Below are 21,534 nucleotides of genomic sequence, written 5' to 3' on the forward strand. Positions count from 1 at the left end.
TCCTTCTATGTTTCTATGTCGTCACTGTAGAAGAAGGCAGATGCTTCCCTTCTCCCCTTCCTCCAGGTTTCCTACCATTTTTTCAGGCCCCAAACCTTGCTAGAAGCCACCAAGCTCACTGGCTCATAGGCACTCAGTTTCTCTAGGGCTTATGTTTCTCCTCTCCAGGGAGGTATGAGGACCCTTACTTGGCACTCATCCCCAAAGGAGCTGGCTGAGGCTCTCTTGCTCATCCTGGGTGATGGTTCAACACGGAAACACAGCCACATCCCATGGGGATTCTGTGTCTCCCTATACCAGCACTTACCAAACTGTATCATGGTGGAGAAGTGTGCCTGCCCTGCTTGGGTGGGAGGCTCCTAGACCCAGGGCCAGGTCTAATCCACCTCTATAAGCTCAGAGCCAAGCCCAGGGCCTCCTTTAGTAAGGGTCAGCTGAATGAAGTCTCTGACACCACAGACAGGAAAGAGCAGGCCTGGGAAATGAGTTCAACTACATCAGACTGGGATGCTCACGTAGGGAAAACAGAAAGAAAAGAGCAAGAAGGTACTAAGTGAGCCATGGCATCACACAGAGGTTTTCATTTTACCCCTCACTGGCTATGACTAAAATTATAAGCAAAAAAGACATCTACACCACATCCTGGCTCCAGCTCAGAAACGATTTTGAGAAAGACAGTGCAGTGGAGTGGAAAGAACAGGGGATTTGAAAGCAGGTCCTCACTTTGAGCTCTGGTCAAAGAAACTTAGGTTCTCCAATCAGCCTCAGCAGAATTACTCTGATCTCTCAGGGTCATTGTGAGCACCAAAAATGTATGCAAAATGCTTTAAAAACAATACTAGTGCTATATAAATTTTCTCAGTAATCATAACCATGAGAAAGACAAAACAACAAGAATCTGTCAGGGGCTCCAAGCAGCCCAGGACTCTCTCAGCCTCAGGGTGGGTGTCTGGGGTGTGGAGGTGGGGGGCTGGCAAAGTCAGAGGTCTCTCCCTCCTCATGCAGAAGAACCTAGCAGGAGTGTCTAATCTTTTGTCTTCCCTGGGCCACACATAAGATACACTAACACTAACAATAGCTGATGAGCTAGAAAAAAGTCTGTGCATACGTCTCCTAATGTTTAAGAAAGTCTACAAATTTGTGTTGGGCCACATTCAAAGCCAGCCTGGGCTGCAAGTGGCACACAGACCATGGGTTGGACAAGCTTGAAAGCATAAGCCAAATGCCATGGCCATCCACATTAGCATAAATGGCTCCTCCCACAGAGTTTCCACATGCTTCCATGGTCCCTATGAACAGGAGATTTGACACCAGGATGAAAGAGCATGGGGTTTCAGAGTGCTTCTCCCAGGAGGGAAAGACCCACCCACATACCATAGGGCTGGAAGGAATACCTACAGACGCAAGGTCTGGGTGTATCTGTGGTGTTCACAAGAGACAAGGGAATGGAGACAGTCTTAAATTCTAAAATGCTGGGGGCAAACATGTGTGCACACATGCTGTACCTTCGCCTGAGTGGGCAAGGTCGACATCAACTTTCTCTAACCAGGCAGGCAGCCTCTGGGCTCAAGGACTATAAACAAACCCAGTCTGTCTGGTGTGCTGGGGATTCTGCTTATCCAACATTGTGGGTCCCAGATGGCCTGGGCCACCATGCACCATCACAAAGGAGCAGTTGTCAGCACGCATTTCTGAGGCAGGAACAGGCAACTCTACAGGCATCCTCACTTTAGTTCATCTGAATCAGCAGCTCTTGCTTTGCCCAAGCTGATTTGTTTACTAGTACACAAGAATACCTCCCTTGGATCATCCTGGGGAGAGGCAAGGAGGAGGCAGTGAGGAAAATGCCAGGTGGTGGTGGCAGCTAAGGTCTCAGGGAGAGGAGAGAAAAGAATCACTGTGGTCACCCAAAAGTTCTTTTCTATGATACAAAGTTAACACCTCCCCGTTCTGGTCCAGCCTTTATAAACCCAGCACATCCCTAACTCCATACACATTCTTCTATTAGCAATAGCTTACATTTGTTGAGGTAGGTGACTCACACAGTTACTCACACTTAATCCCCACAACAAACTACAAAGAAACAACCCTTTTTACAGAGGAGAAAGCTAAGGGTCAGAAAGATGTAGCACCTGGCTAAAGGTCCACACTGTAGCAAGTGACACAGCTGAACTTCCAACACCAACCACTCCAACTTCAAGGCCAAGGAGTCTGCTCCACCACAATGGGCTATCCCAAGAAACCACATAAGCAAGCTGAGCTTTTCTTTTTTTAAAAAAAAATCTGAGTGATGGTTAGAAAACAGCTGGCTCCTGAGCCCAAGAGTGGCAAGAAAAGACCAAACTGAAGCCTCTATCTCAGGCACAGGAGGCAAGCCTTGAATTAGATGTCAGAAGCAAGCTGACCCACAGACAGAAACCCCGGAGGAGCTAGCAATCACCACAGGCCCCTGCCCAGGCTCCTCAGCCCTTGCCCTCAAGCAGGTGGCAACCAGTTGAGGAGGTTTGTGGATCTCTCTCTTTCAGACAGAAAAACATATGTACAACTACGTAAAGTTACATGTGTCATCCCCAGACTGGAGTTCCTACGGAAAGAGCCCTGCCTGGACTTGCAGCCGGAACTGCCGGGACCCAAACCTGTCTCTAGTGCTCACTGCTGTGTGACCTTGGCGCACTCACTTAACCCCTTTGAACCTTAATTCTTTATCTAGGGAGGCCACCCCTGCAGCAATCCCGATTTCCAGGGGTGACTAGGAAGGTGAAAATAGATGACTGACGCTGCAGCAGGGCAGGCTGAGGTGCCGCGGGCACAGCACACAGGTACTGGGGAGCTGACTTTGGAATCTGAGTGCTGGAGACTGGCCACTCTTGTCTGAAAGACAGGCAGCAAGGCCGGGCAGAAATCGCCCTTCAAATCTCTCACACACCCAGATGTCTCCACAGGCTCAGCCTGACAAGGATGACATCCAACACCTAGAGTAGATTCATTCCTCTATAACCCGTTTCCACCCAAACACATACCCTCTGAAAAGGGGACCAAGTGATATTTTTGTTTTTCTGTAATTTAGCATTTAAAGTTTCCTTGTATGCCAGTCGAGGTAGCTCACACCTGTAATCCCAACACTTTGGGAGGCTGAGTTGGGAGGATCACTTGAGCCCAGGAGTTTGAGACCAGCCTGGGCAACAAAGTGAGACTGTGTCTCTACAAGAAATAAAAAAAATTAGCTGGGTGTGGTGGTGCATGCCTGTAGTCCCAGCTGCTCTGGAGGCTGAGGCGGGAGGATTGCTTGAGCCCAGGAGTCTGAGGCTGCAGTGAGCTATGAGCCTGCATGATAGAGTGAGACCCAGTCTCAAAATAAATAAATAAATAAAAATTTTTTGAGACAGGGTCTTACTTTGTCGCACAGGCTGGAGTGCAGTGGTGCAACCTTGGCTCACTGCAGCCTTGGGCTCCTGGACTCAAGGGATCTTCTGCTCTCAGCCTCCTGAGTAGCTGGGACTGCAGGCATGTGCCACCACACCCAGCTAATTTAAAAAAAAAAAAAAATTTTTTTTTTTTGAAGAGGAAGTTTCACTCTTGTTGCCCAGGCTGGAGTGCAGTGGCATGATCTCAGTTCACCGCAACCTCCGCCTCCCAGGTTCAAGCGATTCTCCTGCCTCAGCCTCCTGAGTAGCTGGGTTCATAGGCATGCGCCACCACCCCCAGCTAATTTTGTATTTTTAGTAGAGATGGGGTTTCTCCATGTTGGTCAGGCTGGTCTCGAACTCCTGACCTCAGGTGATCCACCCGCCTCAGCCTCCTAAAGTGCTGAGATTACAGGTGTGAGTCACTGCGCCTGGCCTAATTTTTTAATTTTTTCGTAGAGACAGAGTCTCGCTTTGTTGCTCAGGCTGGTCTTGAACTCCTACGCTCCAGTGATCCTCTTGCCTTGGCCTCCCAAAGTGTTGGGATTACAGGTGTGAGTCACTGTGCCCAGCCAATAAAGTACAACTTCTGGCTAGATGTCTTCTCATCCCTGAAAACAAAAAGAGAAAACTGACCACATATAAGATGGGGAAACGGCTTTCTTTTTCGGTTGAATTCTGCAACTATCATAACCTTCAGAAGTTTTAAAAGAAAGCCTTCATTTAAGGACAACCCCTTCATTTTAAGTCCTAGACATTCACAGAATGATTTTCTAAAGCTTTTTCTTATGGTACCCTTGTAATAAAGCTGTGAGGTAGGAAAAGCAGGAATCCCCTCCATTTTACGTATATTTTACGTATATAAAAACAAAGGCCCTGCCCAGGTCTTATGCCAGGTGTGGCAGAGCCAAGTCCCGGGACAGGTGTCCTGAGCCCAAACCAAATGCTCTTTGCAATCTAGAGGGCTCACAGGGACCAGGAAGGAGACTCACAATGATCACTCTCTGCCCAGAGCAGGGGACATTTGGAATCCTGATGCTGACTTGGCCCCTGTTGGGGAAGTGTGTGCTACTCCAGGAGGCACGCATTGGCGGGGACGGAGGGAGGCAGGACAGCGGGAGAAGAGAGGAGGTGAGCCCCAGTGAGTGTACCTGCAGTGGTGGGCTCGGTCGGGCTTGATGCTGCAGCATTTGGGACACTTGTACACCACCTGCCCGGGCTTCAACTGTAAACTCTCGATGAATTCTTTAGTGGCATTTCCTTTGGGCACTGCCCCCTGTAGGAAAGATGAAAGGTATCAGGGTTGGGCTGGGGGTTCTATCAGCGCTAACATTCTACAGTGGGGATAATTATTTGAAAGCAGCAACCACACACACACACGGACAGGACACTTTGATACCAACAACATGTGGACTCTGTGTTCAGAATTATGCCAACATTAAGGAATATTTATTGACCAAAAATTTTTCTGAGGAAATGCCATTAGGCCACATTGATTCTTTGATTTCTTTTTTTTTTCTTTTTTTTTTTTTTTTGAGACAGTCTTGCTCTGTCACCCAGGCTGGAGTGCAGTGTCACTCGGTTCACTGCAACCTCCGCCTCCCAGGTTCAAGCGATTCTCCTGCCTCAGCCTCTCGAGTAGCTGGGATTACAGGCCCAGCCACCACGCCCAGCTTATTGTTTGTATTTTTAGTAGAGATGGGGTTTCACCACATTGGCCAGGATGGTCTCAATCTCCTGACCCTGTGATCTGCCTGCCTCAGCCTCCCAAAGTGCTGGGATTACAGGCACAAGCCACCGCACCTGGCCAACTCTTTGACTAATTTTCTACACTAAACAGTGACATTGTTCCTGATTACTTTATATTTTCATTTTACTGAAATTATTTTCATTGAATCCATTCTCTCCTATACAACAGTGAGGATTTGGCTCACTGACTATTTTTTGGTCTATATTAAATTTCCTGATAACAGCTTCTCCCTTTCTAAGTTTCATTGGTGGGCATCATGTCTAACAGTTTTCCCAGATCAAAACTTGCAGCTCCACATGTTAATGGGTTGCTTGCTGGGATTAAGTTTTATTTTATTTTTGCCAGTGGTATTGTTATGAATAATTGGTAATCTATATTTGGTTCTTAGTGAATTCACAAGCAACTGGGAGCTGCTGCCCTCAGGTATTTGACTTGCTGTCTGGCCAGAGATGCTCTCTGATTTGCTCTTCCATCTATGGAGTATGCTTGTGAATACTTAGTGCTCTTTAGAGCCAATGGCAGAGCCAAAATGCCATAAGATTCTGCTCTGGCTGTGCACCCATCCAAACAGAAGGAAAGCAGGCAGTGCACAGGCCTAAGTAGGGTCTTAATAACCAACCTTCACCAAGAGCCTGCTTGGTGCTGAGCCCTGTGCTCTCATGCTCACTGTTATGGACTCAGGAATCAAATGAGGTCCCTGCTTCCGAGGCTTATAGTGTTTTGGAGGCTGACAAATGATTCTAGTAAAAGGGGTTACATGCTGTGGAAGATATTTGTGTTGAGGGAGCACAGAGGAGCCAGCAGCCAATTAACCAGGGGAATCAGAGGAGTTTTAAGTAGTGATGTTCAAGTGTTGTCTCAAGGAATGTACAGAGGCTTGCTATTTGCTAGGTAGACCTGTGGGAGAAAAGGGATTCCAGCAGAGAAGGGCATGAGTAAAGGCAAAGAGGTGAGGGTGAGCATGGCATATCTGGGAGACAGGGAGAATATCAGTGTGCCGAGCCATGTGTATGCAGCGTCAGCAGGGAGGCCGGACTGATGGGCCAGGGCCAGCCCATGTGGTGCGCTGAATGCCAGGTTGGGATGGGATTTTTCTTTATAGGTAGCCTAGAGCCATCAGGTAACATTGGTGCTTCAGGAAGAGACCTCAGTTGCCTGTGTTATGTGGATCAGATAAGAAGAAGGAGAGATGAAAATTCCAGACACCACATAGGAGGTTACTGTTGATGGTCCAGTAAGAAAAAACTGAATTACGAGGTTGGAGGGGGAGAAGTGGAGAGGAAATTCTGAGATCTGAATCTACAAATGATGGCAGGGAACCAACTTGTTATTGGGTGGTGGAGAGGGTAAAGAAAAGGGAGGAGATGGGCCGCAGTAAGGTTTCCATTTTTAGCAGCTGGTAAGTGGTGGCATGCTAAAGCCATTAAGAGAGCTAACGCCATTAACAAGGAAGTTCTGAGAAGAGCTGACCAGTTCAGTTAGGGTATGCTGAGTCTGAAGTGCCTGAGGGACACTCAGGAAGGTGGCTGGGAATATTGGTCCCAGAAGTAAGAGAGAAGATCAGCCAGTGGCATAGCACAAGGGGTTAGAGCTGGCTTGGAAGTCCCCTGGCTTTGCTTTAAATCTGAGCTCTACATTTGTGAGTGGTGAGCCCACTGACAGGTGGGCCTGTCTATGCCTTAGTTTCCTAATCAGTGAGGCAGGACTCATCTTATCTAATTCCCAGCAGTACTGAGAAGGTTAAACTAGACATGGACAACTTGCAGAAAGGGCTCAGATGATACTGCCACAGATAAAGTGCTCAGTATATGGTGGTCTGTTTTCTGGGTCTGGTGTCGGCACCAATGCTGCAGCTTTAAAAAAATACAGATGCCTAGACTCTAATGCAGCACTACTATAAAAATAAATGACCAGGGGGTATGGCCCAGACATCTGCAATTTTTACACTCCCCTGTGGGGAAAAGAGAGAGAGATCAGCCTGTTACTGTGTCTATATAGAAAGAAGTAGGCATAAGAGACTCCATTTGGTTCTGTATTTGACATGCTGTTAATCTGTGACCCTACCCCCAACCTTGTCCTTGCAAGAGACATGTGCTGTGGTGACTCAAGGCTTAATGGATATTGGGCTGTGCAGGATGTGTCTTTGTTAAACAAGTACCTGAAGGCAGCTTGCTGGTTAAAAATCCTGCCCATCCCTGGGCAATGGAACATCTCCGTGTAAAACCCATTGTGTGCTTTGTTTACTGAGCAAAGAGAAAACCGCCTTTAGGAATAAGGTGGGACTTGCTAAAGCAATGCTGCTAAAAGGTTTATGGAGATTTTGCATGTGCATCTCAAGGCACAGCATTTTCCTTTAAACTTATTCATGTCACAGGGATTTTTGTTCATATGTCTTACTGCTGATTTCCTCCCTACAATGATCCTATTGTCCAGCCACTCCCTTATGTTTAAGATGGTAAAGATAATTATCAATAAATACTAAGGGAACTCAGAGACCCGTGCTGGCGTGGGTCCTCTGTAAGCTGAGCGCCGGTCCCCTGGGCCTCGCTTTTCTTTCTCTATACTTTGTCTCTGTGTCTTATTTCTTTTCTAAAGTCTCTCGTTCCACCTAACGAGAAACACCCACAGGTGTGGAGGGGCAGGCCACCCCTTCACTCCCCAGCAGTCTTCTACTCTATGGCCAGGGTTGAGAGCTACTGTGCTAGACTAGCAACTCCATGCTTGGGTCTACCTTGATCAGCACCAGATGCCCTGGGCTGGTACACAGTATGAATACAAAGTGAAAGGTAAAAGATCCAGCAGCTTCCAGCAAAGGGGTGAAAGAATTCGTGACGGCAGGGAGCCAAGGATGTGCCATCCTGGAAACTCTGCCTGCTTGGCCGAGCTCTCAAACAAGAACCACACCTGACACAAGGTCAAGCCACAGCTATGGCATTGGACTGGGGCACTCACTCTTCCTGCCATGGCCCCTGTGTCAGGTCTACTTCACAGAAAGCTCCACTCCTCAGTGGGCACCCATGAGATACCACAATCAGGGAAGTCAGTGCAACATCAGAAGAACAGAAACTAAGACGATCCCCACATCCTGCATGGGCCCAGAGTGAGAGTATGGTTTATCAGGGTGGGCAAACTGGAGTTTCAGATAGAGCACCCCTGGTTTCCCCAGAGTGGGACTGATGGATTATAACAGGCCAAGTGAGGGGTTCCCAGGGCAGAAGTGATGAAGACTGGGTGTCAGAACCTCTCCTATAAAAGAATTCTGGGAAGGGAAGAGCCACTGAAGAAATGGAAAAATCTTTAAGTGCTGGAAATGGAAGGGAGCTGTGGTTCTGTCTTTTACTAAGAAAATGACTCACAGTGGATTAAGATTCCAGCTAAGAAAACTGCAGAGATAAATCAACCAACAACTCTCTCCTGAAGGTCTACACCACGCCGAACACTGTGGAAAGTACAAAGAAGTGATGGGAGCCCAGGCCTCAAGCAGCTGGTGGGTGGACAGGTGCAGACACAGTGAGGCTGCGCTGAGCACCTAGTGAAAGGCATGGCCACCAATGCATCAGGAGCTAAGGGGAGGCAGGACTGAGAGTGGGGATCCTAGGAAGGCCAGGAGGATCCTGGTGGATACGAAGCAGGAGACGGGTACCTGTGAGGAAAATCAGTTCAAGCACAGACCCAGAGGTGGGCCTATAGATCTCCTGTCATCTCTGCTCTTCACGTGGCTCTTCCCTGGGTCCCAGCCCTTCCCCTGCTAGGCCTCTGCTTCTCCTGCCTCATGAGGACCTATTCACTCCTGAGATGGGCAGCACTTGGCTGACCTGTCATTCAGAGCAATGACATGCTTCCCCACTGAGGATGAGGAGCCAAAGGCTCACAAGGAGCAGGAGACAAGGAGGTGACACAAGTCCAAAGGACCACTTGTCCACATGCAAGTGCACCTCAGTGCTGCAGGCTCAGACTGAGAGTGGGGTGGAGATGAGGTCCTTTATTTTCTTTCAACTCTCTACAGTGTTTCATTACTTTTTTTTAAGTTAAAAAAAGTAGAAAAAAAATCTGGTCTGCAAAATGTAGTCAGATGTGAGAAAAGCCTATGACAAAGTTTAAAAGCAAACACATTTTGGTGGGCAAGGACCACATGGTACAGTTCTGGACATTAAATATGCCATAAAAGTACACAACTTTTGACACAGGAAACATCTATAACAGATTATATATATATACACACACACATATGAATGAGAAAAAAGAAAAAAAATGTGTGGTGGTACATGTTTGTAATCCTAGCTACTTGGGAGGCCAAGGTGGGAGGATAACTTGAGGCCAAGAGTTTGAGAACAGCCTGGGCAACATAGTGAGACCCCATGTAGGAGGATCACAGGTACTTTTAATTTTCTTGACTATATTTATTAAATGTTCTATTAGAAACATGTGGCTTTTGCAAAAAGGAAACAATCCATTAAAAACAAGCAAAAAACCAAAAACAAACAAACAAACAAAAACAACAACCTTAAGGAGGAGCCATCCAAAGTAGGAATATGATCAACTTTCCTGAGGCTTGTAACCAAAATGTCATTATTGACTCACCTTGAAACATCCAATGGGCCACCAGTGAGGCACTGGTGAGGCGCCAGGCTCTGGAAGGTTTCATGAAGGCGAGGCAGAGCCCAGACCACATGGCATGAGTGGATTTCCAAGAGGGCCTGGGAAGGGCACTGGTCCAGGCAGAGGACAGGGTCTCAAGCCCAAAAGGTCTTATTTTTCATTCTCTCTCTTTTCTTTCTTTTTTTTTTTTGAAACAGGGTCTTGCTCTGTTGCCCAGGCTGGAGTGCAGTGGCATGATCTCGGCTCACTGCATCTCTGACCTTCCAGGCTCAGGTGATCCTCCCACCTCAGCCTCCCAAGTAGCTGGAAATACTGGCACGAGCTACCATGTCCAGCTAATTAAAAAAATTTTTTTTAGAGACAGGGTCTCACTATGTTGCCCAGGCTGGTCTTGAACTCCTGGACTCAAGCGATCCTCCTGCCTTGGCCTTCTGAAGTGTTGGGATTACAGGGGTGTGAGCCATTGCCCCCAGCTGCGTTCTCTTTCATGTAAAATGTAATTGAGTTTGGGCAACTGTGTGACGTTTTGTGGATACTAAAACCAGAAAACCACAACTAGAAGTCACTATTGTCATGTGTATAAGAGAAAAAGTGCAAAGGGACACGCTTTCCCCCAAGGAGATGAAGCAACGAGGCTTGGGTTTTCCTAAATTATGGCCCAGGTGGTTTTTTTGTTTAGTCCCAGTTTTTAAGAAGGTCCCAGCCACTGGAATATACTGTAAGCCCCAGGGGACCCTGTATAAAAGACTGCAAGAGGAAACCTCTAACCCATAAAAGGCAATCAGAGCTCTCGTTTGGTATTCTCATTATAGCCTGTAATTCCAGACCATGAGTACAGACATCATTCAGCAGCTCAGCCTTTCCAAACATGTGCCCCACAATGTGACTCTATTTGCATAAATCTCACAAAAGGCCTATCTCCATCCAGGAGGGCCCCACCCATCCAACCACCTGAGCCCATCTCTCAGAGCCAGAGAGCAGCTGGGCCAGCCCCCGAGACTGAGGAGGAGTCTGATGCATACACTTTCCAGTCTCTGCCTCAGGCAACTTTTTGTTTCATTCTTTTTTAAAATGCGTATCAAGCTCTTTTGGGCTCATCTCCACAAATTTCAGAACTAAAAACAATCAGTTCATTGTAAGGAACTTTGTTCTTTACAATCCTGGACAGAAGGCAGGGGGTTGGAAGGCCTGAGACATTTTTGTCACTGCTGTCATGCTTGCATTACTGAGAAACGCTTATCCCCCATCCCACATTCTTACACACTCCACAGGGATGTCTTGAAGCTTCCACATTGCTGCAAGCCTAGCAGGTCAAAATGCACTGACTTTATCTCCCTCATTTCCAAAGTAATACTTGTTCATAGTTTTAAGAAAGAAAATACAGATGAAAAAAATGGAAAAGGAAAAATTCACTCTGATTTGATCACCCAAGACAAGCACTACCAACATTCTGAAACATATTCTTAAAGTCTTTTCTCTTCATACTAAGGTAAAAACACTTTTACAAATCTATAGGCCCATAAAAAGCAGATCATATAGCTTCCAAAATATATATTTGGCCCCACAGTGGAACCAATTTAAATCTGGTTTAAAATAAGTGTGTAGAAGCTGTTAGGTAAAGCTTTTCTGTTCTAGTCATGGCAGAACTCCTTCCACATTCTCTGCACAGACCTCTGAGTTTTCAGTGCAGAAGGAACATAATGGTACTTGTATGTGCACCTGTGTGTATTTAGGGGTGGGGTAGGGTGTGATGTGCCTCCATCAGCCATTCTCCTTAGTAGGTAGCCCAAACTTCTAGTACCTTCCTTGACCCCTGCCCATTTCCTTTTCTATTTTGGAGAAAATTGAGGCTGCTAGGGTTAAATCCTTCTCATATTCATCATCTCACTATCTCACTGTCCCTGGATTCATGGGTACCCACTGTCTCGGAAGATGAGGCTCAAGTCAATCCTGGCCCTCAGGGACCCCATATCATTACCTCCAAGCTTTCTCCTTGTGTTCTTAGCAGGCTCTGAGCTCTCCCTGCCCCTTCATAGCTAAGCTGCTTGAAGCCTTGTGCACGTGATGTCTCTGCTGACCTCTCCCTTACTCTTCAGTGTACCTGTCCCCTCCATACCAGGGAACTGTTCCCACCAGGTCACTGAGCAACTCACTGTGGCCAAATCCAAAAGTCAATTCTTAGCCCTCGTCTTCCTTGGGTTCTCCTCACTGTCCTCCTCCCTGTCTGTGGGGCTGTGCCTCTCCCCTCCTCTTGGAATCCCGCCCATCCAGGCTACGGGTGTTCCTCAGGGTTCAGGGTTTCAACCCAAGACTCCTTCCTTCCCTGCTCGTTCTGCACTCTTTCCTGAACAATCTTTAACCCTATTTCCATCATCACTCAGTGATGATGCTCCAATCAACAGTTCCAACTCAGACCTCTTGAATCTGTCGATCTCTCTATTTGGCTGTCCCAAAGGCACTATGTACAGCTAAAATGGAACCTGCTGCTTCCTCCCCAAACTGTTCCCTCAAGTCTCCCTTTCCTGGCCCATGGCATATCCATGTACCTTGTCACCTGGGGTAGAAATCCAGTAGTCACCACCAGTTCCTGTAATCCTCTTCCCCACATCCCATTCACTCCACCAGGGTAATTCTGCCTCAGACTGTGCCTTGAATCCCATGCTCTCCCCTCCATGCCACCGTCATGCCTTAGTTCAGCCCATCATCACCTGCCCCAGACTATTAAAGCATCTCCCAGGTCTTCCTGACTCTAGTCTCTCCCTCAAATCCTGCAGCCCACTTCTATCCTTTCTCCCCACTAATTTCCAGAGTAAACTTTCTTAAATGGAAATGTGATCACATTATTCCCCTGGCCTAAAACCTTCACTGGCTCCCTAGGTACCATGGACCAGAGTGCGAGCTCCTGGGCAGGGCTCATGAGGCCACCATATCTCAGCCCTGGACTACCAATCCAGTGCCACCTCTCTCCGTAGACCATCCCTCCCTGTGGTCTATTTGGAGTTTCCCAAAGGCAATATTCTCTCTAAGTTTTCCTTTCTACCCTCAGGGGCTCCATTTTAGCACCAACCCAACCATCACCTGCTCCAACTTGCCAGGCACCTCCTTGCTTCTAGCACCCAAATTAAAATGCACCCAGGGATCGCCTTCTTTGCTACTTCCTCATGGCCCCAAGCCACACCCAAGGCAGAACCCATTACTTAGCCTTTGTGCTACCACAGCTTGTATGTATAGTATGGCATACATCATTTAATTACACACCCTCTCTCCGACATGACAGGACACTCCTGGAGGACAAGACATCTGTCAACTTGTAGCTCAGCAAACTGCTTAGGGCCTGGCACGAAGAATGTATTCAATAAACTCAAGCTGAATGATGATACATTTATCAAGCACTTATAGGCCAGGCATAGTTCCAAATGCTTTGTGACAAAACTGTATTTTGTTAGTTACTTCTGACAATAAACCTTTGAGGTAGAGACTATGGTATTCCCCATTTTATACATGAGGTAACTAAGGCAGGGAAGTCAAGCATCTTCCCAAGGTAACATAGCTAGTAAGTGGGAGAAGTAGGGTTCTGACCCAGGCAATCCAAGTCTAGAACGTATGTCACTATCAGAAGACAAATATATCATTACCAGGTATATCTGTTAAGTGACTTGGAAAAGACTTTTTTTTAATTGCCTGATGTCATAATATCATTCTACCACCACCAACTACCTCAGCACACTAGTATTAAGATTGAAACAGGCCTAGGATACTAAGGCTGTTTCAATAAGTATCTAGGATAATATGATAATATAAAAAGAAACAATGGAAAGTAGTGGAGACAGGTTCTAAAGAAATGCCAATAATTTCAAGGACTCAACATTCCATCCATTTCAAGCTACAAGAATGAAAACCTGCTTAAATTGTTTCAGGGCCATGGGATCAAAGCCTGTGCACACCCACCAGTCTGGGTAAAAACTCCCTCTAACAGCTCTCCCAGGAGCATGGTAACCAACCCAGGCCCACATCACTGGCCATGTGTCTCCTCCACAGAAAAGTAAAAGGTAGCTAGTTGGTCCCCAAATGGGCTGCTTTCCTCTCTCTGGAGCCAGAAAGCTTTTCCTGTTGGGATTTATAAGTTGCTCAGGGGCAGGGGTGAGAAGTTGCTTGGCATGAGGGAGAATGCAGCACGATACTCCAATGGACCCTCAGGCAAGTCCCCTAACCTGATGCAGTGAATGTGCCAATACCTCTGGGCAAGATGGGCAAGGCCCTTCTCTGGCTGCACCGAGCACCTGGCCTGCTATTCCTCCTCTATGTTCCCACATACATCATGCTGCCATGCTACCCTTCCAGGAAATACTTGCCACCTGGGCTCTGAATACAGCACATGCTCTGTAAGGCTGCCAAAAAAGACTCCAGAAGGGAATACCAATTGCACGTTTGAAGTGAGCCCCAATATTTCCACTCAATGACTTTTGGCAGCTGAAATGAAAATCAGTGACCAGTAGTGGTCTGACATTGTCATGGAGGTCTGTTTATAGCAAGGTGTTCACAGAGTAGGATTCAAGAGGTGTTGGGGTAGGGGAGCAGGCAGAGACGAATTTTCTTTTCCTTAATAATGTGGTTAAACTGATTATAAATCCAGTCATGTGCATCTTGATGTTTCAGTCAACAAGTCCCTCAAGATTATAATACCATGTTTTTACTGTACCACTTCTATGTTTAGATATACAAATATTATTGTGTTACAGTTGCCCACAGTCAGTATTCAGTACAGTAACACGTTGCATGGGTTTGTAGCCTAGGAACAAGAGGCTATTCGATACAGCGTAGGTGTGCAGCAGGCTGTACCATCTAGGTTTGTGTAAGTACAGTCTATGATGTTTGCACAATGATCAAATTGCCTAACAATGCATTTCTCAGAGCTTATCCCCATCATTAAGTGACGCATGACTGTATATTCCTCCTTTTCTCAAATCTCAGATTTGAAATAATTTATGAAGTTAATAAACAATAAGATCCAAAAAAGGAGGGACAAAAATATGCTGATCATAAGGGTTTATACAATCACTGTGATTGTGTAACACTTGGCTTTGAGCTTCCTGGCAGCCGGGACAAAAAGAAACAATCTCCATCTGTCAGGTTTAAGCATCTTCTGGGAGACAGACATTGCCTCAGAAATAAGGAAGCCCCTCAGGATTCCTAAGGGAGCTCACAGAATGAGGAATTTGGAAAGGAAAAGGTGGTGAAACTGAGAAATGAGGAAAAGAGAGAGAGGGGTACTAAGATAGGGGTTTCTGAGTCCAGTTTGTCTTCAAGAGGCTGCCTCCGCAGGGCACGTGGAGCCATTCTAGACTTCTAAACGTCTGAAGTGTTTCCGGAACACAGAAAGCTCCTATGATGACATTACGCAACCACAGAGTGGGCAAGGAGAAGGTGTCAGGAGACCAAACGTCAGCCTGACTTGTGCTCCTGCCCACACCCATGCCGCCTCCAGGCCAGTCTGCCCGCCAAGTGAGGCGCCTGCCCTGCTCCTCTATTTGTCCTCTTCCCTCTGTTTAAAGACCTGTTCCTTTTGCCCTATTTCTCAAATGGCTATCTCACTTTCAAGGAGGCTCTTTACACATTTGTGAGTCATTTCCCACTTCCCTTTTCTTTTCAAGCTCTATGTGGACCTACCTACTGCTACATTGGAGTAAATCACTGATAAATGGTCCAGAAGGCTGTGGTAGTTGCAACTGTTCAGATGTTACACTTGGAATAATTATTTCAAAGCTGAAAGCGGTAAAGTTACCGCTTGAGGGAGAACATAAGGTGTTTTTTTTAATATATATATAAAATTATATATATATTATATATATATTTTAAACTAGTAATGATAACAAACCAAAGTGATACACAATGCATACATTGCTTATAACCTTTGGATATAAAATGTTCTGAAAAAGTATGTGCAACATGAATTCTTGAGATATGAAACATTATAATCCCATTAGGGAACTCCTTAGAACTCTGCAGTGACCACTTTCTAAAAAAAGACTCCTTTGCAATATTAATAAGGAACGCCTAACTTATCTGCTTATGACCTGGGCTTCCAACTCTGCTCCTTGGAATTCCAGGGTGTCCCAACAGCGCCTTAGGAGCTCCCACTTCTGCAGCCCCACTTCTCTGTTTTGCATACTGGGTTTTAGATGAGATATGAGCACATGAGATATCATGTGCTGGGGATGGCGAGAGGCAGATGGTAGCATGAAGACCCTGAAACAATGCACATCTGTAGAACATGCTTTCAGTTGCTTCCCTTACTAATGGTAGATATTTGACAAATTCTTCATTTTGGGGGCCAGTTTTCTTTGGGGCTACCAGCAAAATACACCTCTGGGAAGCTAACTGTTGTTTAGGATACAGTCTGTGCCTCTCACTGCTTTGGGATTGGAAGCTGGCAACACACCACAGTGAGAATCATGCTCTCCTGCATCCACTGCAAGGGCCAACTGGCCAAGGTCCCTGGAGAGGCTGCACGCTTCAATGCGGTGGGTAAAGAACCCATGTATGTGAGGGCAGCAGGAATGCCAGGGCAGAAGCCTCCCCTCTCATTGCCTAACATCCAGTTCCCTGTTTTCACATGCCTTCCAGAAACCAATGACCTCCACATACACTCTCTCCAACCCTGATTCCCCATCAGCTCCAGACTATCTACTCCCATCTAGCATCTCCACTTGCACATAACATAGTGGCAGTCTGACTAGAACATAAGTCTTGATTTCTCCTCCAAAATCAATAACGAGCACCAGTGCTCCCCAAGATGCTCTAGCTAAGACTATGGAAGTCATACCCTCCAATCTCTCTCCATTCTGTCAGTTCTGAACCGCATTCTCAGGCCTGGCCTGAGAGGGAAATGTGAGGGAAAGGTGGTAGCTCTAAAGCATTTGAATACCCAGGGCCCTGCCCTCAGACCAATTATAGTAGTCATGGGGGTAGGGCCCGGCCATCAGTACGTTTAAACAGCTCTCCAAGAGATGGTACAGGCAGGCTTGAAAACTAGTAGCTTAAAACAGACTCCAAATCCAACAGCTTCTCTCTGGTTTCACTGCTCCTACTTTGGTCCGAGCCACCACCATGTCTTGCCCGGACCACTGCAATACCTCTAGTCCCCCTGCTTCTACTTGTAACACCTTGAACCTCCACTGCAAGCACAATGCAAATCAGATCATGCCCTGTCTCTTTGAAGGCTGCTGACTGCACTTAGAATAAAATCCAAAGTTCTCAAGAGGCCTACCAGGCCCTGTACAATCTGGCCTCTGAGGCCCTCTTCACCTCTTCTAATCACTCTTACCTCCAGCTACCATGTTTTGATCACCCCAGTCCTAGTTCTATTTCTCAGATGTGCTGAGCATGTTTCTGTCTCTGGGCCTTTGAATCTACTCTTTTCTCTACCCTTGGATCTTCGTTTGCCTGGCCTGTAGCCCTGTGTCATTCAGGTTAGCTCAAAAGGCACCACCTCAGAGATGGTGCCTTAGACCACCTTGATCTAAAGTAGGCCCCCTTTGCCCCAGAGAGTCAACAGCACATCATCCTCGTCACTTTGCCTTATTGTCTTTAAAGCACTTATCACTTTCCAAAATACCCTGTTCAATCATGTCCTTACTACCTGACCCCGTCACTACAAAATGAGCTTCACAAGGGCAGGAATTTGCATCTGTCTTGCTCATAACTGTAGCCATAGCTCAGAAAGCAATCTCTCACAGAACGGGCACTCAGGAAACATGGCCATTCATTTTATTCCCACAGCAGTGCCACTCCTCCTCACTACTGCCAGAGAGAGACTTGTAAAATGACAGTTTTGTTTAAAATGTGCTGAAAATCCTTAGGGGCCCTAAACTGCCCCTTATCATCCAACTCCTATTCTCCTCCTTAGGCACCTCACCCACGTCACCAACCTAAATTCATTCTCTTCCTAAGTTCCCACCACTCCTGGTGCCTAGAGGAGCCACGTTCATGCATTCCTATGTCTCTGCAAGCAGCTCCCTCTGCCTGCCTTCCTGTCCTCAATGTCCACTGCTTGGACAAGAGCTGGTTTGGCATTGCTTCCTCCAAGCAGTCACCTCTATAGATTGATTAATCTCCCCACCCTTGTTCTCCCACAGCAATCCATGTTTCTTTCTGCCACAACCTTCATCACACAGGTTTATCGTCACCTGTCTTTTCTAGACAGAGGGCATCTTGAGAGTAAGAACAGTATCTGGGGCTTGGTAGACAGTAAACTATGAACTGAGAGAAGCAATGTCTTTTACTTCTGCATCCCCAATAGCAATGGTATCATAAACATTTCTGAATAAATCCTTAACTTATTTTCAGCATGACCATATAGATGCTGCTGGGAAAACTCTTTCATATCCTTGTGTTTGGGGACACTTAGGATTATACCCATATACATGGTTTCCCTCAGGTGATGGCTGTCCCGCATGCAGTGCTAAATACTAGGCCAACAGGCCTCTGCCTGCCGGTGTGTTTGGTCTCCCTGAGGCATGCGCATGAACAGAGATGCTGTCTGGACTAGTGGCTGACATGTAATTGAGTTGGGAAAGCTGCTTTCCTTTGGGATGGATGAATAATAATCCACCACCTGAACCGGCAGGAAATGGAGCCCTTTGAGACAACAACTAGCTCAGTGCCATCATTATCATCACTACCGCACTGTCCCTGGGGCTCACAGAAACAAAATCTGTATGGTCAGTGTCTAGTAGCAGTGCTTTCCCTCTCTTAATTTAAACACACACGTCCCACGTACTGAAACAAGCCACAGACGGTCTTTATCAAATAATGTATTCTCTTGCTTTGCCCATACAAGAAAAGGAACAGAACAGAGGGTTTAATACCAGGGTGCACAAACATTCAATAGCCACGTGCGCAGCTTGGTATATTCAGCTAAGTCATTGAGCAGAACACTACTGCTTTACCCACAGATATTCACCAAGAGGCACTTGCTGCGGCCTGAAACAGGCTTGTCCAGCTTTTCAGGAAAAGACGCACCTCGCCCAAGCAAAGTGAAGGCCATTTCCGTGCAGGTTCCTGGAATTGGATGTGGCTTTAATTTGAAGTCCACCTAGCTCCAGCACTGTCTTCACTGGGAAGCCCCATCCTGACCCAACCCTCCAGCATGCTTTCTGCTCTGATCGTCTGGTCCCAGTCTTCAAGGTTATCTGTGTCTTTTTAACCAGAGGCCAGGTTTCCCCTAGACCAAACCCCTCCCACAGCAGGCCCAATGAATGTATATATCCATGTACTTATAGTATCATTTAACCAAGACAGATGGGCTGTGGTACAGGTGTTGATCCCTCTTCCCCAGTCAGAATTCCACAGAACTCTGAACAAGGCAGAGGTCTACTTCCTCACCCTTCCCTGGTGCTCCTATTCTCCAAATTCCCAAGGTCCAGGGGGGGCATGCAGGTTATGGCCATGCCAGGGCCAGAGGAGGAGAGTGTGGGCTGGTCAAAACAAGCCCAGACATACTCACGGGGTCCGTCAGCATGGCCCGGCAGTGGGAGGCCAGGGCCAAGAAGGCCAGCAGGTTGAACACAATTCCGTTGATGATGCTATACACGTAGTCTCGAGATGGAATCAGCATGACAAAGAGGACCACAAACTCTGCATAGAGGACCAGAAACCACGTAACGATGGCACAGGCGATGCCACAGCCGTCACGGATAAACCACATGGTTCCCACAGGACCAGGGTAGGGGGGTGGGACACACTTCTCCGGCTGGAGGTATTCTGGTTTCCGCTCAATGTCTCGGAAGTGGTGGGTGGGGATAAGCATCATAAGCTATTCTGTCCATACTGGCATCTGAAAGAGAGAGGAAAGAATCCAGAAACTTGGTGTTGTCTTGTCATTAAGGAGGTTTGACAAAATTACTCCCAAAGTGAGCTGTGATTACCTATCTGCAAACCCCTATGTGCAAAGCCACCTAATCACCTGGTTCATTTAAAACATGAGTCCTCTTCCCTGCTTCTGAGAGTCAATTTAGCCTTCTTGAAACAGGACCCTCACATGACAGATAATAAAAAGGAAGCTTCTAAAGGGTAAATGCCTTGCCCAAGGTCAGCCAGAGCAGAAGCAGCAGACACAGCCAATTTATGTTTTTTTTTTTTTTTTTTTTTGAGACTAGGTGGGGTCTCACTCTGTCACTCAGGCTGGAGTGCAGTGGCACCATCTTAGGTCCATTCTGCCTCGACCTCCCACCTCAATCTCCCAAGTACCTGGAACTACAGGAATGCACCACCACACCTGGCTAATTTTTAGTTTTTGTTTGTAGAGATGGGGTTTCGCCATGTTGCCCAGGCTGATCTCAAACTCCTGAGCTCAAGTTATCCGCCCACCTCGGCCTCCCAAAGTGCTGGGATTACAGGCATGAGCCATGGCACCTGGCCCAGCCTGGCAATTTAGAGGTAGCACTAGAACCTAGGTCTCCTTGGTTATTAGAGATCTACTGGGTGGACAGTGCCTCAGTAGATATGTTCAAATTTTGACTTAAAAGGAGAGGCAGAGAGAAGGGGAGCGAGCTCAAAGATGTTTTCCTACCACCTGGCTGTGGGGTGCTTCATGTGCCTTTGTTTCCTCACCTGTGAAAACACCTACATTCCAGCCCTGGCCACCTCCTCCCAGGATTGCTGGTATGAGGGTTGAGGGAACTGGTGGAAGAGCTTGTGATGAACGATATAGATCACAACACTCTGTACACCTCACAGGCTATGCACATGTATTTTCTCTAGGAAACACATCCATTCCTTCAGAAACAAGTGCTGAGCAAAGCACCCTTTCTCTCCAGAAGCTGCAATTCAAGTCTCTGGAGACAGCAATGAAATAACTAAGAATCAATGACTAATGTCTATCCACAGCATGTGCTGCAAGACACAGAAAGCATAGATTTCCCTTCTCTTCTTATCTTACCCTCTCTGGCCTGTTGCACCACCAACCAGGTTTCTCAGTTAGAAACTGTGATGGCTCAAGCGCCCCACCAGATGTAGGTGCCATGGAAAAGCCACCCATAGCACAGGCTACAACACAGGCAGGGAATATCTCTGTCTTGAGAACTCAAGTAACTACACAGCAGAAGAAATCATTCAAAAGCAGCACTGGCCATGTATGCTTCCGAAGACTATGGCTCTGAAGGGCAAAGGCAGGCTTTCAGTATTGTTATGAATAGTAAGGACGTGTCCAAAAAGTTAGGAGGGCAGACCAGTAACTACTATTCAAAATGACAGACATTCTAGAGTTGCAAGTTGCACAGACTAATAATGAAGAATAAGGACAGGGTCATTCCTCCCAATGTGGCAGAGAATTAATGGCTGAAAGGCAGTTAAATATGCTATTACATATTTGCCCAAAGGAACATTGACTCAACAAATACAGTCACTATCACAGTGACAAGAAGTCATGACACATAGAGATAGAATAACCATCTTGGTTGGGCGCGGTGGCTCACGCCTGTAATCCCAGCACTTTGGGAGGCCGAGGCGGGTGGATCATTAGGTCAGGAGATTGAGACCATCCTGGCTAACACGGAGAAACCCTGTCCCTACTAAAAATACAAAAAATTAGCCGGGTGTGGTGGCGGGCGTCTGTAGTCCTAGCTACTTGGGAGGCTGAGGCAGGAGAAAGGAGTGAACCCGGGAGGCGGAGCTTGCAGTGAGCTGAGATCATGCCACTGTACTCCAGCCTGGGTGACAGTGCGAGATCCTGTCTTAAAAAAAAAATAAATAAATAACCATCTTAAGTATAGTAAAAGTCTT

At 46.8% G+C, this 21,534-nt stretch overlaps 1 protein-coding gene across 2 annotated transcripts in view; it reads right to left on the bottom strand.

The window, feature by feature from the left end:
* The window catches only part of ZDHHC3 (zinc finger, DHHC-type containing 3), a 61,267-nt gene that overhangs the window by 25,895 nt on the left and 13,838 nt on the right, over positions 1-21,534 (bottom strand). Inside the window, exons 2-4 of one of the 2 annotated variants that reach the window (XM_011952647.1) lie at positions 19,255-19,588; positions 18,716-18,813; positions 4,556-4,680 (exon numbers count right to left, since the gene is read on the bottom strand). In XM_011952647.1, the coding sequence (XP_011808037.1) occupies positions 4,556-4,680; positions 18,716-18,813; positions 19,255-19,564 (533 nt within the window). In that variant the 5' untranslated portion in view covers positions 19,565-19,588. The remainder of the gene's footprint in view (positions 1-4,555; positions 4,681-18,715; positions 18,814-19,254; positions 19,589-21,534) is intronic. The other variant, XM_011952648.1, reaches the window with a different exon arrangement.

Source organism: Colobus angolensis, unplaced genomic scaffold (assembly GCF_000951035.1).
Source record: "Colobus angolensis palliatus isolate OR3802 unplaced genomic scaffold, Cang.pa_1.0 Scaffold344, whole genome shotgun sequence".
Taxonomy (NCBI): Eukaryota; Metazoa; Chordata; class Mammalia; order Primates; family Cercopithecidae; genus Colobus; species Colobus angolensis.